The 18,415-nt window shown below is 38.6% G+C and overlaps 1 protein-coding gene across 2 annotated transcripts in view; it reads right to left on the bottom strand.

Annotated features, from left to right (window-relative positions):
- BTAF1 (B-TFIID TATA-box binding protein associated factor 1) overlaps nucleotides 1-16,853 on the bottom strand; it is a 119,773-nt gene extending 102,920 nt beyond the window's left edge. Inside the window, exons 1-2 of one of the 2 annotated variants that reach the window (XM_047825206.1) lie at nucleotides 16,534-16,853; nucleotides 3,276-3,399 (exon numbers count right to left, since the gene is read on the bottom strand). In XM_047825206.1, coding sequence (XP_047681162.1) covers nucleotides 3,276-3,399; nucleotides 16,534-16,547 — 138 coding nt within the window. In that variant the 5' untranslated portion in view covers nucleotides 16,548-16,853. Of the gene's footprint in view, nucleotides 1-3,275; nucleotides 3,400-16,533 lie in introns of those variants that run through there. The other variant, XM_047825207.1, reaches the window with a different exon arrangement.
- Nucleotides 16,854-18,415: the final 1,562 nt, after the last annotated feature.

Here is an 18,415-nt window from a genome sequence, read left to right as displayed (position 1 = left end):
AGACAACCACAGATTGGAAGAACATATTTGCAAATCAAATACCTGGTAAGGAGCTTCTATCCAAAATATATAAGGAACTCTTACAACTCAATATTAAAAGAACAAATATCCCACTTAAAAATGGGCAAAGAATCTAGACAGTTCAGTCAGTTTATGGTCAATAAACACATAAAACAACATCACTGTCACCAGGAAAATGCAAGTCAAAACTATAATGACATATCATTTCACACTCACTAGTATGGAAATAATCAAAGTCAGTTAATAACAAGCACTGACCAGGATATAGAAAAATTAGATCTCTCAAAAACTGCTGTTAGGAATGTAAAACTATGGAGCCAGTTTGAAAAAGTCTGGCAGGTCCCCAGAAAGTTAAACGTAGTTACTATATGATCCAGCAATTCTATTTGCAGGTATATACCCAAGAGAAATGAAAACATACACCCACACAAAACTTGTATGTGAATTTTCACAGTAGCATTATTCATCAAAGGCCAAAAAATGGAAACAACCCAAATGTCCATCAACTGATGGACAGATAAATAAGATGTGATAGATCCATATAATATATTCATATCATATCCATACAATGGAATATTATTTGACAATAAAAATGGGGAAAAAAGGAATGAAGTAATGAGACACACTTCAATATGAAAGAATCTTAAAAATATTATTTTAAATGAAAGAAACCAGTCATGTTTATATAAAATATTCAGAATAGGCAAATCTATAGGCAGAAAGCAGATTAGGTTGCCTAGGGATGGGTATGGGAGGAGTACTAGAGAATGACTGCTAATGGGCATGAGGTTTCTTTCGGGGGAAATAAAAATATTTTAAAATTAGATTGTGGTGATGATTGCACATATCTAAAATCATTGAGAGGGAACCTGGCTGGCTCAGTCAGTGGATCTTGTAGGTCTTGGAGTTGTAAGTTCGACCCCTACACTGAGTATAAAGATTACTTAAAAATAAAATTTTTTTTTTTAACGTTTATTTTATTTTTGAGACAGAGAGAGACACAGCGTGAACGGGGGAGGGGCGGAGAGAGAGGGAGACACAGAATCGGAAGCAGGCTCCAGGCTCTGAGCCATCAGCCCAGAGCCCAACGCGGGCTCGAACTCGCGGACCGCGAGATCGTGACCTGAGCCGAAGTTGGACGCCTAACCGACCAAGCCACCCAGGCGCCCCAAAAATAAAATCTTAAAAAAAGGTAAAATAATTGAATTGTGCACTTTACATGGGCAAATTGTATGGTATGTACATTATATTTCAATAAGTTTAAAAAACAAAACCAAAAGGCAACAGGAAAACAATGAAGGGAGAAAAAAGAGGATAGGAGGTGAGAAGGTACTAAAGACAAACTTTGCCTCTTTTGGAATTATTTGATGACAGCCAGCAAGCCGGGACCTAAGTTAAGAAGACCAGAACTCACCTGGAAGGCTGGAAACCTTTTCTCAGTTCAGCACAAACTAGTTTTGCTCACTGTTTCCAGTTTCAGCTCATTCAGTCCTCAATCTCTTCCCTTGGGAAGAGAAGAAATGGGTATACCTCTCTATCCCCCTACCTTACACATGAGCATAATGCATCTAATATGCAGTCTTCTCCAGGGACACCTGGATGGCTCAGTCAGTTAAGCGTCTGACTCTTGATTTCAGCCCAGATCATGATCTTGTGGTTTGTAAGATTGAGCCCTACATTGGGCTCTGTGATGATGGTGCAGAGCCTGCTTGGGATTCTCTCTTTCCCTCTCTCTGCCCCTCCCCTGCTTGCATACACACTCTCTCGCAAAATAAACAAACATTTTAGAAATTAAAAAAACAAAACAAAACATGCATCCTTCTCCATTCTGAGAACATGGAGCCTGTGGATGTCAAACCACTGTCTCTTCGTCTACATACTGTTTAGAAAGTACTGATAATATCTAACTGGGAAATATACTGGAAAAGACAGTCACTGTCAGCCCTCATGATAGGAACTATACAGTACAGATTTGTACATTCACAACAGCTTAGAACTCCTACTCATATGAATCAAAGAGAGACAGATGAGAATGAAAGGAGGGGGTAATACCAGCAGGAAGAGAGTTATCTTGGGATTTCTAATGTCTGGGCTATTATATTGCTCTCCCACCCTCCTCCCTACCCAAGCTCCCCAACACACAAAGCGCTCCTGTTTTTATTCTGCATGCCAGAGAATTATTAAGCACATGGAATGTATTGCTTACTATCATACAGGCACACTTCTACAAGTCAACAGAGTTCAATAAATACACAGCCATTGCTTAGGAAGAATATGGGCTAGGATTATGAAAACATTGATCCATCAAAACAGAAAGCCTCCACTTTCAAAACAGGTGATAACGAAAAATGTAATGACAGAGGCTCCTGGATGGCTCAGTCGGTTAAACAACTGACTTCCGCTCAGGTCATGATCTCACAGTTTGCGAGTTCAAACCCGGCGTCGGGCTCTGTGCTATTGGTTCAGAGCCTGGAGCCTGCTTCAAATTGTGTCTCTTTCTCTCTCTGCCCCTCCCCTGCTCACACTCTTGTCTCTGTCTCCCAAAAAATGAATAAATGTTAAAAAAAATTTTTTTTTAATGTAATGACAACTTGCTTCTCATATATTTCAATCATTTCCCATGAGTACTCAATCATCTGAAGACCAACAACTATAATTACTAGCTGTTAAAAACAGGTTAGACCACTAATGAACTAGATTAACAACTTAGCTCATTACCAAACTGGGTCAGATTAAAATTTGTGCCACAGGCAAAAGGTTCTATGTTGTCAAATCCCTTACACAATTAAACCTGATACAAAAAAAAAAGCTAAAATATTTTAAATCTTGTGACAAAAAGATGAAATTTAAAAAAATATTTGGAGACACAGTAAGATATTTAATGGACTCTGAAGACCATAACTGTGACTAAAATAAGACAATTTCTGGGGCACCTGGGTGGCTCAGTCGGTTAAGCATCCGACTTTGGCTCAGGTCATGATCTCACAGTTTGTGAGTTCAAGCCCCGAGATGGGCTCTGTGCTGACAGCTTGGAGCCTGGAGCTGCTTCGGATTCTGTGTCTCCCTCTCTCTCTGCTCCTCCCCTGTGCCTACTCTGGGTCTCTCTCTCTGTCTCTCAAAAATAAACATTAAAATTTTAAATAAATTAGTAAAGAAATAAAAATAAGACAATTTCTATCATTATATTCCTACCCACAGATAAACTTCTACAATAGCATTATACTAAATGGAAAAAAAAAAGGGGGGGTTCTTACTTTAGATAAAAGATTATTTAGTTCATGGGGATGAAGCTTTACCACTTCTCCAAGTTGCTGTGCAGCAGCTTTTCTTGTAACTGGAGTAGTGCCAGTATCCAGTAAGATAAAAAGACGGTCAAGCCTAAAATAACAAAAATATAATGATTATTCTGAAACATGTTTCCTCATAGGTGTAAGCTTGAGTCAACAAATGTATTGAGCATTTATGAAAGAAGACCTATTCTAGGGTTGCAGGAGAAATCTCTACACTCAAGGAACTTGCAATTGGGGGTAGGGTGAGAAGGAAGGCAAGTACACAAATAATTAGAATACAGTGTACAATAACACATATTCCAGAAAAGAAATGCAAAGTGCTTTGAGGAGTGGGAACAGAGGAAGTAAATACTATATATCCCCAACTGTGTAATATTGAAAAGGCTTCATAAAAGAAATAGTATATGGCATGGACTTTCATAGGTCAGCCATGAAGGTCTGGGTTCAAGAAAGAGATGGGACTAGAGCTCTATTTTAGGAAGATTAATCTGGCAGCAGTGTGAAGCATGAAATGTAATGGAAGAAAACTTTTAGAGAATTTTAGTCTAAAAGTGCAGACCTAAACTACCATCATGACTAGAAGCCTAGAAAGAAGTTGGGAGAGACACTGCAGAGGCAAAACACAGTGTAATAAGAAATGTCAAGGAAATGAAAGATTTCTCAGACTCTGGATCTTAGAAAATGAAGAGGTCACTTAAAAAAATGGGAACTAGTAGAGGAAATATTGTGGGAAATGATGACAAGCTTACTAGTGGCGGGGACAGGATAGCTACAAGAAACCAAAAAAGATAGTTGGAATAGAGATGTGAAGTTCAGGAAAAATTGAGACTGCAGGTATATAGGTATATGAAGTCATGTGTGTAGAAGTGACAAATGTGGCAATAAATAAAATCTCTGAGGAAAGAGTTTCCAAAGGCATACAGCATACTGGCACAAATTCTAGAGTCACAACATCACAGTTCAAACTCCAGTTCTACCATTTAATCAATGACTAAAGCTTGGAATATCACAATGCCTTATACCTGGAACAGGTGAGGAGAAGTGGAACACTATGTTCTTTTGGTTTGGGGATACAGGAAAATCCTAAGGTTTTAGAAAGGAGAAAGGCCAAGTCACAAGTAATTACCACCACCTGTCCACCTATCATATATAGGTCTAGCTTTCCTATCACACTACTAATCAGGCTCAGTAATGCAAAGTGAATGCCAGAAGTAATGAAAAGAGCCTCATACTTCATATAGGGAATAAATGGGTACTTTAAAAAACACAGAGGATGGTAAAGTTATATCAACTGCCTAATCCTACACAAAGGGAAATTTAAAGAATACATTTTCAAATTTTATCTAATGAGAAAGAGAAAGCAAGTAAGGTCCCAAAGCTAACCATGAGCATTAAGCATCAATAAACTACAGTGAAGCTTGTATTTTACTTCTGGGATTACAGGTATTTTTCTTTCACAAAGAGCTAAAAAATTACACAACAAAGCTCTAAACGTCTTTTGTAAGATAAACCTATAAGGGCCAAATGAAATGGGCTGGATTGTTCTTTTCTTTTCTCTGGTAGTATTTATCAAACTAGCCAGTCAATAATAAGCACAGAATCATTATAACTAGTAAGAAATAGAACTAAAATCTTTTTCAGTCAAGAACAGTAAGGGTACTTTGAAAAGTTTTCAACTGCTTCAGAACAAAACACTAAGAGGTACGGTTCAAATTTATAGTTAAGGGTATATAGAAAGGACAAATTTCAAGAAAAATATGTGAGGTAATAAAAAAGCCAGTGACAACAAAGAAAAACAGAAACACAACACAGTTTTTGCTTCCGATACAATGAATGGCACACAGAGTGATTATAAAGAAACTGATTTTTGTAAGACACACAAAAATTAACTTACTTTATATATACACCATGTATGGACACAATCCACCTGCTGAAACAATTATTCTCCTTATTAATTCAAGGCTGTCTAAATACTTGCCTTTACCCATTTATTCATCAGGTTTTGCTACAGATTTGGTGAACAGTGACTCAGAAATAGTGGGACAAAAGAATAGGAGAAAAAAAATTTTTGACAACTGGTGTTATTTAAAAAATTCTATGACTGTCAGACCCAAATCCCTTCTCCATAAAATGATCTTCCCCCCATCCCATACATAACGCTCAGAATGCCCCTTGAGTTATTTTCATTTTTAAATCAAGTTGTGATATTAATGTTCATGAGAATCATCTCTGAGCCTCCACAATAAATACTTGCATGTTGCCATTACCATATGATTTTGTCAATGAAATTTGCAAAAAGAGATTTCAAACATCTATGAACAACTTTCTGTAATTATCAAGACAAAAATTCATTTTAAATATTCTATATTAAGGAGTATCTGGCTAGCTTAGTTGGTAGGGCATACGACTCTTGATCTCAGAGTTGTGAGTTCAAGCCTCACGTTAGGCATGGAACCTACTTAAAAAAAAAATCTTTGTATATTATATGGTAGGCAAAATTATCAAAAATTAAATAAGTTTTATTACAAAGAATGATTAGTCTTAGGTCAAATTTATGCTACTCTAAGTGGACTTATATTTGTATATGCTGCATGTCTTTTTTGTAACAATACTGGGCTCTCTTATATGTATACGGTTCATGTAGATTCAAGACTTTCCTGTAGAAAACTGTGGTAAAATGGAAAACAAACTAGACTGAAAGTTAGGAGACCTTTAGAAGTCTTACTGCTGTCACACGTTGGAGGATTCAGGGAAATTTACTTCATTTAACCTCTTATTTTGGAGGGTAAAACTAGATAATTTAGGCATATTTCAGTTTCACATCACTGTGGGGTTTTTTTTTTCCCTTTTTTCTTATGTAATGTAATATTTGTCATATCTCTGACTTATTTGATGTGAAGTTCCTTAGACCTCACCTCTGGAAAGATTTCAACTACTTCATTAATTCTTTTTCCAGGATGGAGATTCTGCTTTTTATGACCAAAAGCAAAGCCGGCTGCAAAATGAACACTGTAAGGAAGTGACACTACCCTGTTTATAAAGTTAAAAGAAAATGGACAGATTGCAACATTTTCCCCCATCATTTCCACCTTCTCCAAGAGGCCATTACCATTCCTCATTCCTTAAAAAAGGAATGCACTACTTCACTGAGTAGATCTCTAAGCTTTGTAACAGATCTCAAGTTCTCTCCTCACTACCTCTAAAGATTGCTCGTTACCCTCATCCTATTTCAAATGGAAAGACAGTCCTCACTTCTTTTTAAGGTTTAGATACTGTCCCACTGTTTCCTTGATATCATCCTCTTCTAGCTTCATTCAATCATCCTTTCTCTAATACCTTAAATCACTGCCTTATTAATCTATTCCCTTCTACCTTTAAATATGCGAAAGTGTGTCTCTAAAGAGAAAATAAATGGCTTGCTCCTCATCTCCTAGTTTACTTTTTCTTTTTTCCTGCCAAGCATCACAAACAAGTGTTTAAAATCACTTCTTTTAGGGACACCTGGGTGGCTCAGTCGGTTAAGCGTCCAGCTCTTGATTTTGGCTCAGGTCATGATCTCGCTTCAGGCTCTGCACTGACAGCATGGAACCTGCTTAGGATTCTCTCTCTGCCTCTCCCCTGCTTGCACGTGCTCTTTCTCATGCACTCGAAATAAGTAAATAAAACATTTTAAGAAATCATTTCTTTCCTCACTATACACAATTTCATCCTTATCAGTCAAGTTTCTGTTCTTCTCTTCTACTAAAATAGCACACCTGATGGGTCACCAATAAACTTGTAAGCTCTAAATCCAATTTTTTAAAGCCCAATTTTCTTGACCTTTCTATAACATCTGATATCAGTAAGTACCCCATTTTTAAGACATTTTTCTTCCTGACTTTTCACAACATTATATTACCTTGTTTCCATCTGAATTCTCCATTTTTCCCCTGGTTTCCCTCTTATTGCTGTCCCATATTCAATCCTTGGCTCCTTACCCCACCAGTTTCTCCCTTAGGAAACTAGGTTATTTGTTTAAACTGTAACAAGGTACAAATAATCCCCAAAACTAGTCTATCTAGGAGCTCTAGTGCCACACTTCCAACTGCCTGGTAAGCATAACCCCCTCGTAACATGATCTTATTGCTAGATTTATAGTACTCTTAAAGTACTCTTTGATCAAATTACTACCTTACCCTAGAACTGTCAATGGCTCACCCTTACCTATCAGACAGTAATCAAAATCAAAAAAAGTATCTCCCAAACATGGGCCTTTTTGGTTTCCACAATTTCATCTATATCATTTCTTCCACTTGGAATGTCTTTTTTTGGTTCAGTTCTTGAGCTAGCTACAACCCATCAAGACTTAAAATCCTTTACCCTTTTGAAACGATGTCAGACTACTGTATTACAGAGGTGAACTCCTGTAATCTACACAAATTCTCATCTTGAGTAGCCATTTTGGTATTTATTATGTTTTGTTTTATGGCACCTCTTACATTAATTTGTCACATGATGTCTTATGCTCGTTAGGCTTCACCTCCTTCAGTGATTCTTTTTGTCTCCCACAATACTTTGCATAGTGTCTCTGCAAAGTCTTTGTTTAGTATTCAAATATTTGCTTAGTTGGTATTTACTAAAATTAAAATTATAAAGAAAAGTACACATTTCTTAGGGCCAAGTTTAGGCACCATTTTTAAGCAAAAAAAATTTGTGTGCTAAAAAAAAGGGGGGGGGGGAGGTGGTGCTATATTAGAATTTTTTTTGCTTCCTTTGAGAAATACCCTTGATCTGTAATACCTATACTATATGAAAACAAGTTGTAAAAATAACAACTGATGCTAAGGCAATGCTTCAGTAAGTGGTAAGATCAGCACAGCAGTACTTCAGCATTCTGAACATCAAGGCAGTTATGCCTGCTCCAAATAGCAAGCTGAAAGAGACCATGAAATGGGTACTGTATTCCTTCAATAATCTCCATACTTTCTAAACTTTCCTTTAGTCCCCTCTACCCAGCTTCACTGGAACCACACTCCTGCCCAAAGACCTTCAACTCCTCTCTAACTAATGCTGATCCCCTCTCACATCCATATAGTTCCTCCTGCCTCTCCTCTCTGCAAAGCCTTTTATCCCAATGCCATGTCATGTAACCTCTGCTCTTCCATCAGCCAACTGTCCAGGGGGTAGTAGATCAGCTCACTCTCTCGTTTAATCCAGGCCTATTTATTCTCACATCTTCCACCTTGGTAGTAGCAAAGCTTGCCTCCCTGAATAGAGGAATGGGGATAAAAGAATGCTTCCTTGGGTTTTGTTTGTTTGTGGAGTTCTCCCTTCCTCTATCCAAAACAGCAGAATAAACACCACACAAAAGGAAGAACAAAGGGGTGAGCAGACCAGGATCTGACAAGAGAGCAGTATGATCTGTTACCCTGGGGTAGCCAGCTATGAGCAAGCAGGGTAAGCATCAGGGTCAGGACTCAATGGAAAAGGCTGGTATAGTGAACTGGTGCGGGAAGGAGAAGGGGCATGAGCCAGGGTCAGTACCATGTTGGAGGGCAGATAGGGCCCTTGGTGAGGGAGAGATGTGATGGAAGCTAAGTGGTCAGAAGAGAAAGGAAGTTAAAAGAAGGGCTAATTGAGGAAACACAGTACTTACACCAATACTTTTTGAGAGAGAGGGAGCGTGCAAGTGGGCAAGCAGGGGGCGGGGGGCAGGGAGAGGAGGAAGGAGGGAGAGAGAGAGAGAGAGAGAAGCAGGGCTTGTGTTCACCAGATTCGGGACTCAAACTCACAAACTGTGAGATCATGATCTAAGCAGAAGTGGATGCTTAACCGACTGAGCCACCCAGGAGCCCCACAATATTTCTTATGGCTAAACCTTCTCTTGCAGAATAGCTAGTAGGGGGGAAAAATGCCATTCTTCATTCTTTGAAGGACAGACAGATGGAGCAGAAAGAGGTAATAGATGTCAAGCTGTATGAAAGGTACCAAAGACTGAAAAAATAAATAAAACATAAGGCAATTATATTTGACAATACCTACTGGTTATGAATTTACTGATAAGAAATCTGGCCCATTTTCAATTTGGACTTTAATTCAGAGAGAATTATACAAGACATGATTCATGTTTTGTTTACCAACCTGTGACTACAGGCAAGTGCTCTAAAGGCTGCCTAGAAAAAAGAAAGAGTACATGGAAGTTTGTAAAGGTTATTCAGGCAGGTGCAACCTAACCCCTCTTCTCTTCAGCTGTTGCATAATGAAGTAAAGATATAAAAAGATATGGAAGAAAATCATAGACATTTTGAACTATATCCTAGGTTACTACTTCATCGCTCATTTATTAAATGAGTATATGTTGGGGCGCCTGGGTGGCTCAGTCGATTAAGCAGCCAACTTTAGCTCAGGTCATGATCTCACAGTCTGTGAGTTCAAACCCTGCGTTGGGCTCTGTGCTGAAAGCTCAGAGCCTGGAGCCTGCTTGCGACTCTGTGTCTCCCTCTCTCTCTGTCCCTCCCCTGCTTGCTCTCTGTCTCTGTCTCTCTCTCAAAAATAATAAACATTTAAAAAAATTATTTTAACAAATAAAAAAATAAAGAAGTATATGTTGTGTTCCCAACTCCTTGGTCATTTGAAGATTAAAGGGGGGAAGAAAAGGTACGGGCGCCTGGCTGGCTCAGTCAGTTGAGCATGCAACTCTTTTTTTTCCCCCCCCAATTCTGGAGGCTTTATTAAATGATTATTTCTTCAGTATGTCAGTTTTTTTGTTTATTTAGGGGCATGACATTGAGCCCAACTCAATCTTTTTTAACACTGTTTTTTTTACTACTGTTGTTGTTTAATTTAAATCCAAGTTAGTTAACATATAGTGTAATAATGATTTCAGGATTTCAGGATTAGAATTTAGTGATTCATCACTTACATATAACACCCAGTAGAGCATGCAACTCTTGATCTCGGCATTGTGAGTTGGAGCCCCAAGTTGGGGGTAGAGATTACTTAAAAAAAAAAAAAAAAAAAAGGCAGGGGGTATAAAAATAACTTCTTCAATCTACTTCCAACCTCAATATTCTCAGAATTTAAATTAAGCATCTTTGAAAAATAGTATAAGGTCAACTAGGAGAATACCTCACCTTAACTAAGAGAATGATCAGTCAAGTCTGTCCAGTTTGTTACACATTTTCACATTTAACAAAAGTCCAGTAAAATTTAAAACAAACTGTTCGAATTTTTTACTTTTCTGTGTGACTTAGGAAATAAGAAAGTAAATACCTGATATGAACACTGTATTATAAAGTCTCACATATTATTATTAAACAAGAAAGTTATGGTCAAAAGAAACAACTTCCAAGAAATTCTCTAGACTGCTGTTTTTAAATGTATACCTTCTAGATCATAACGTGGGTAATCTGAAACTATGTTAATGGCATATTCTTTAAACAAGAAAGATTAGTTAAGACCACAGACAAAACTGAGAATCAATATGAAGATATGAAACCAAACCAAACCCAGGTGGAAGGCCAGGTGCATGCTAGAATAAATTGCATTCCCCCACTACCACAGTAGAACATGAATTTCTTAAAATGGGGATTCCATTTTTGTTCTGTTGTATTTCTAACACCTAGAACATAGAAAGCATTCCACAAATACTCATTAAATGAATGCTGAAAAAGTATAATCAAACTGAGTTATTTTCTCCAGGACATTTTTTTCTAACCTCCATTCTTGATCCATCCATCAAGCTACAGTCTTTTGCATTACTTTATCTTAAAGATAACATCTAGGTTCAATAAAACTATTCTAGACCCAGCAATGGCACTACTAGGTATTTATCCAAGGGAGACAGGTGTGCTGTTTCAAAGGGACACATGCACCCCAATGTTTATAGCAGCACTATCAACAATAGCCAAAGTATGGAATAAGCCCAAATGTCCATCAATGGATGAATGGATAAAGAAAAAGTGGTATACACACACACACACACACACACACACACACACACACACACACACACACACATATACTGGAGTATTACTCAGCAATCAAAAAGAATGCAATCTTGCCATTTGCAACTACGTGGATGGAACTGGAGGGTATTATGCTAAGTGAAATTAGTCAGAGAAAAACAAAAATCATATGACTTCACTCATATGAGGACATCAAGAGACAAAACAGATGAACATAAGGGAAGGGAAATAAAAATAATACAAAAAACAGGGAGGGGGACAAAACATAAGAGACTCATAAATATGGAAAACAAACTGAGGGTTACTGGAAGCGTTGTGGGAGGGGGGATGGGCTAAATGGGTAAGGGGCACTAAGGAATCTACTCCTGAAATCATTGTTGCACTATATGCTAATTTGGATGTAAATTTTAATAATAATTTAAAAATAAATGTATTTGTACCAAAAACAAAAACAAAAATAAAAATTCCAAGATCCACAATTCCAATGGAGAAAAAAAAAAGATAACATCTAGGTTCTTCAGAAGGAATATGTTATTTTTTAAGTTCATACAAAATTGTGCACTTTAATGGCTAAAACGGTGAATTTTATGTTACGTGTATTTTATCACAATTTAACAACAACAAAACCCTTTGAGGAACAAACCAAAGGAAACTATACAGACTGAAATGTAAAAGCTTCTATATACCTCTTCTCCCTCTCCTGGCTTTTTTGTCCCTAACTTTTTTTAAGTATGAAATATTTGACATATTGTAATTTACACTAGTTCCTTCTGTCAATCTTATAATGAATTGAAATTAGCAGTAATGGAGGAAAAGGACTAGCAAACACAAGAAACCTGTGCTGTCCTAGAGATCATGAGTATCATTTTAGCATCTTCTCTGTCAGTAGGAAGGATCCACTGGAACTTCCCCCACATTAAGAAACTTCCTTTTATTTGGCAGAACAGGACTGTTGAAACAATGTTTCTCCGAAGTATCAGCAGTACAGAGAGAATTAACAAAACTGAGCAAAGTTCTGATCAAATGTAGTAATTTGTTTCTTCCATAAGAGGGTATGATCCCTTTTTTCCAGAAACTTCTCTGAACAGTGCATCATTTTCAAATGCAAAAATATGGCACAGACTTCAGATACAAATAATGCAGAGTCTAATAATGCAGGCAAATCATAATTACTGTCTAGACCTTTTAGACATGACCTTTATAGTTTAGATCAATGAGGAAAAATTCTCTAAATTGCATTTTTTTAATTTATATGATCAAGGGAAAAATATGTTCATATTAGCTAGTCAAAGTACAAGGGTCAGTTCAACCAACAGTGGCATAAACTGGCAAAGGTATGATAAACAACCTTAAAAAAAAAATCCTGTAGTAACTTGTGGAAGGTAACATTAACACCCACGGGTTCACCACCTTCTGTAATGAACATAAGTCTTAATTTCTCTAAGGTTGCCTTTACTGTTGATGGCCCAACCAAGTGATAAATGTTACTGGGAGAAAGGTTCACAAGGCAAAACAGCAGCATTCAAAGATTTAACAATTATTATTTCAGCTGTTGGCAAGCAACACTGAAAGCTGTAATGTATATTAATGTCTTTTTGCTGAGGTTGGTTTTGTGGGAGCAAGTAGCTCATGAATGAGCTTAGCTGACTTTCCAGCATTCACATCTTAAGGGCAACATTGTTCTCAACTCCTACATTAAGAGTCTAAAGGAAGGGATGCCTGACTGGCTCAGTCAGAAGAGCATGCAACTCTTGACCTTGGGGTGTCAGGGTCATGAGTTCAAGCCCCACAATGGTGTAGAGATTACTTAGTAAAAACGTTTAAGAAAAGAGTCTAAAGGAGTCGTACATTTTTCAGTAATACTTCTCTGCATTTTACAGAGAACTTCAAATACTACAATTGTATTTGCATTTTTAGAGTATCAAAGCTTGTTTGTAAGACTTACCTCTCCCACAAATTAATAGTTGGCCATGTATTTGATAATTTTGCCACATTCTTACAATTCAATGTACAGTAAAACAAGGCCTTTATAAAACTGTAAGTAGGGTCTAAAAAATTTAATCACAAAGTACAAGGTTGTATTATATCGAATTTGCATTATACAAGACCACACTATCATAGAATTGCACTATATTATAAACTTTTCTGATAACATCATGTTTTTAAAATTATAATCCTGGCTGATATTCAAAGCTATGGTGAAAGTTTGTCCTCCTGGGGAAAAACTATAGCTAAACTACAAGGACTCACTGAAAAACACTGGAAATATTCTACTATATACATAAACTATGGTAAAATCATGACAGCTATTAAAACAAGAAACAAAATCACTCATTCATTTAAAAAAAAAAAAAAGTGTATAGGACACTAAGAGCCAGGCACTCTGCTGGGAATAGAAAGATCAGACATAGTTCCTTCTCTCCAGAGTGCATGTAAATCCAAGCAGGGAGAATAATTAAACAATTACAAAATATGATATTATGACTGACAGAAGTACATATTGGTGCAAGTAACTCAGATGAAGTAAGACTAGAAAAAGCTTCCCTAAGTACATATAAGCTTAGACCCAAAAACCAAGGTTAGACTTGGGGTGGGGGGTAGGAAAGAAATGCTCCAGAAAGAAAGAATGGGAGGTGAGAACACAGATTCAAAATGAAAGGGAAAGAAGAAGAGACAGAGCAAGAGAGGGAGAGAGAGAGAGATGCAAGAGATACAGAGAACCTGATATAAGGTGATGAAGCTAAAAAGGTGAAGCAGGAACCAGATCACAAAGAATCTATTTTGTACTCATGCTAAGGCAAAAGAAAACAACTAAAAGGTTTTAAGCAGAAAAATGACAGTAAAATTTGCATATTAGCAATAATATAGCTGAAGTGAAGAATAAATTAGAGGGGCGCCTGGGTGGCTCTGTCGGTTAAGCGTCAACTTCGGTTCAGGTCATGATCTCACGGTTCATGAAATCAAGCCCTACATCGGCTCTGCGCTGACAGCTTGGAGGCTGCTTGGGATTCACTCTCTCTCCCCCTTTCAAAAATAAATTTAAAAACTTAAAAAAAAAGTTACAAAAAAAAAATTAGAGATGCCATGGGAGGCAGGAAGACAACTGGCTGCTGTTGCAGGTGTCTTGGATTAGAGATGATGGTGGTACGGAGCAGGATTGTTGTAACTGGTATGGAAAGAAAGAAGACTGGCCAGAGAAAGATTGGAAAGATAGATTAACAGGATTGGATTTGGTGACTGGTTGGATGGGGGGAGGAAGAGAGAGGGAGAAATCGTTTATTATTCCCAGATTCCTGAACCTGGCAATTAGAGGGAATGATGGTACCAGCTAATCATTTCCCTTCTGCTGGAAATATTTACAAGGTCCTAAAAATATTACAGTGCAAAAAAATGTTTTAGATATGATTCTGGCAAATATGACTTTTACCTCTTGAGCTATCTTCCACCTATTCTGCATAAAATATCAAAATAAGTCTGTATTCTACAAGCACACACCAACAGGGGAAAAAGGAAATTTAATTAGTAAAGAAACATGCTTAGTGTACAAAGAAGGCCAGCTTGAAATTAAAGTTTGCTATTCAAAGTGAATCTGCAAATTAAAAAGGCAAGGACTGATGGTATCCCAAAACACAGTGTCTCAAAAGTTTCTTCCTTGAATGATCATATTACCAAAATAAACACAGGAATAGCTTTTTCATACAACTAGGACAGGCTTTTTTCTCAAAATTTTTAAAAGTAGAATTTAACAGAATTTTGGCAAAGAATCTACATTAAAAAAGAGCACCACTCTTTGAAATCCAGTATCAAGAACAAAAGACAGCAGCTTTCAAAACCCATTCATTCAGAAATTTAGGTGCCCTAAACTTCTGTAAATAGATTAGCATAGGCCAAGCAGATTAGTCTCTTTTTAAATACTTTCGTTTTGTCTCGACAAAACTACATCCAATACTGTGAAAACGTGGTCTGCTCTAAGAGAAATTTCAAGAGCTACTCATTCTCTTAAACATTGTATCACCTGTTAAACAAATCTCTTATTAAGTGGATGTATCTATGTATTTATAATGTATATATTTACATGAGAGGTAACAAATTAGAAGATACACCTTCCAGTACTTGCAAAAATTTTTAATGCCATTCTATTCTTTCAAGGCAATTTTATATATCCCAAAATAAGAATATCCTCACATTGAATGGATTCAATTAATCTATGAAATAAAAATTAGATGCTCCATTCTACAGGTACCTAGCAACCCCCTTAAATCAACTCCCAGGGACTTCTCCCACACGCGATCTCATCAGTTATCTAGGGAGTCTGTGAGGGGTGGGTTATTCTCTTCACTTGCAAAACAGACAGAGCTTGAGTGTCTATGGTGTCAAGGAAGGTGTCCAATTAACTGTACAAAAATGAATGAAAACTATTTGTTTTCTGAACTATCCTTGCTTCCTTTAGCCTAAGTGGTAGAAAGACCCAGTTCTCACGAAAACTTACTTTATCAACTCTAGTGAACGTGGTGATTCCTGACTGCTACCACAGGGACTATCCCCCTACTTACACTTCCAAAATCAAACCTCTAACAAAGTTTTCCCACCATCCTATCAGACTTTCCTCCCATAGCCTTATGTCTTATTGGTTGGTCTGCAGGTTTCCTAGTCTTTCCTGTTGATAGGCAACATTATTTTAAAATAATTTAAGATCTGTGATAACTTTCACGCCTTAGTTAAGAAAGACGGTGCTAACAGAATAACTTGCCAAAGATTCCTGACGACTGAATGTTTGTTGAACAAAAGAATTATACCGTAAGAAAAAAAGTCCTCATAAAGAACATATCCCTAAAGCCACAAATAATTTCTAACATAATTAGAAGTTCATTTAGACAACAGTAATTCCACGCTCCCAGACCTCGACAGTTATTACCAAGTTTTCCCATGAAATGGAGGTTAGGGATCTGCCTTAGAACACTAAGAGAGGTAACAGGCTCTAGAACTGAAAGAAGGAAGAGAAACCAGAGAAGAGAAGCATGGTGAGGAAAGAGAAACACTAGCTCTAACGTGGCACGGGGTCTATTCAACAAGAAAAAGACATTTTGAACCGATTTACGAGGAGTAACTCGAGCCCAAACCCTCGCAGACGCTGGGGCGAACTCCGAAGTCTGTGGAAGAAGGCGCCCGAGCCCAGTGACAATGGGAACCGACCCTATCTAGGAGTGGGGGCACCGAGAGGGGACCGTGCCTCGCCTGGGCCACCTTCCCGTCCGCTCGTCAGGAGCGAGACCCACCTGGAGACCGCCATGGCCGGGCGCCGGCGGTTCGGAGCTCCCCGCGAGCTACGCGCCGCGCCGCCGAGGCGCTAGTTTCCAGAGAGCGGAGCGGCGCAGGCCCAGGCCGCGGTCAGAGGGGAGCGGCCGGTGCGGCGCGGGGTGTCCCGCCGCGGGCCCTGGAGCATCTGCCCCGCCGCCTGCCCGAACTCGTCCCTGCCGCGGCCGGGGAGCAAGGGTCTGAGGCGGCGGCGGAGGCGGCAGTCCTCCGACCCGCACGACTTCAAACCGGGGGCCCCCAGCCCCGCTCTTTGCTGACGCAGGCGTCGGCACGCCGGACTGAGCGTCAGCGCGCCGGAAGTGACGTCAGCTCACCGCCAGGGCCTTTGCTACGGAGGGTGAGGCCGAGGAGTGCGAGCAGTTTTTGCTTGGCGGCATGCGCCTGGGTGAAAACGTTTGTGGTCATCTGTTTGTCATTAGCGACGCAGGAAAGATAAATAAGGGTCCCCTTATTTCCTAGAAGGGAAAAAAGGCGATTTAGCCAAGGTTCTGGAAGTTCAAAAACTTGGTTTCTAATTCCTTTACTGCCCTCACCCTCATCCCACCAGATTGCTAGAGAACGCAGGATCCGAAAGACCTTGGGCATGATGCTCTGCTCCAGGTGGCGATGCCAGTGGGAGGGGTGAAAGCAATAAAGATCTGCAGTGGCACTTAGGACACGGCTCCGGTGTTTGCCATATTTGCCAGAAGTTATGCGTAGCTATTGTAGGGAAGGTCTTCCGCCAACCATTTTGCCAAACCCAAGTTTGACTTCTTACCTGTTTGTGTTGTAGGTACCATAATTTTCTCAACCAGAGGTAAAAATTTCCAGCCCTCTTTTTTTTTTTTTTTTTTTTTTTTTTTGCTAATGTGGCTATTCAGTCCCTTAGTTCGTTTTGATTTCAAACATTCTTCTGTCACTTAGTGCAGGTCCTTACCACCTTAAACTTGATTTTTATGATAGTGGCCAAAGTATTTCTCCAGCTTCTGTAGTCGAGCCCATCTTAGAGGCCACAAGCAGATGAAGATTCAAAAACACTGCTTTTATCGTGTCACTCTGTATATAAAACTTGTCCATTGGCGTCTCATTACCTGAAGACTCTATGTCTCAACCCCTGAGTCTGGTTTTCATCTATAAAATGAAGCTAGTGAGTACTGTAGAAGGTTATGGAAATAAAATGAGGTCATGTATCTAGGGGAGCTGACAAGAAATTTGTAAACCACAAATTAGTATATTAAGGGGAAAGAAACTAACAAGTGCCTGCTATGTAGTAGGCATTTGGCATGCATTATCTCATAATTCCTAGGCCAACCCTGTAAAGTAAATTTTAATCTTGAATTTAGAGGTGAAGAAACTAACATTAGAAAGTTTAAATAATTTGCCCAAGATCCAAGTTAGTAATATTTACTGTTGTTCATTTATTCAACAAATATTTACTTGGCACCTGCTCTGTGTCAGACACTTCACTAGGCACTGTTTGTACTGTTAGACAACATCTGATTAAGCTGATGTTCAAGTATCTTCACATTTCATGGTCTTTTCACACCTGCCTTCTCAATGTATTTCCCACCACTGAAACTGACAAGCAGGTACCTACTTAACTGATTATGCACTACATTCATTTATTCAGCCAAAATTTAGTATCTACCACTTGCTGACCTCTACTAGAGACTGAAGCTTCAAAAGAAACCAAAACAGACAGGGTGCCCACTCTGGTTGAACTTACACCCTAACGGAAATAAAAAGAGCAAACAGATAAACAAGAAAACATCATGTTTACGGGGCGCCTGGGTGGCTCAGTCGGTTAAGCATACGACTTCAGCTCAGGTCATGATCTCACAGTTCGTGAGTTTGAGTCCTGCA

This window comes from Prionailurus viverrinus, chromosome D2 (assembly GCF_022837055.1).
Source record: "Prionailurus viverrinus isolate Anna chromosome D2, UM_Priviv_1.0, whole genome shotgun sequence".
In the NCBI taxonomy this organism is placed as follows: domain Eukaryota; kingdom Metazoa; phylum Chordata; class Mammalia; order Carnivora; family Felidae; genus Prionailurus; species Prionailurus viverrinus.
Note: the sequence above shows the minus strand (reverse complement) of the source record. Positions and strands in the feature narration are given on the sequence as shown.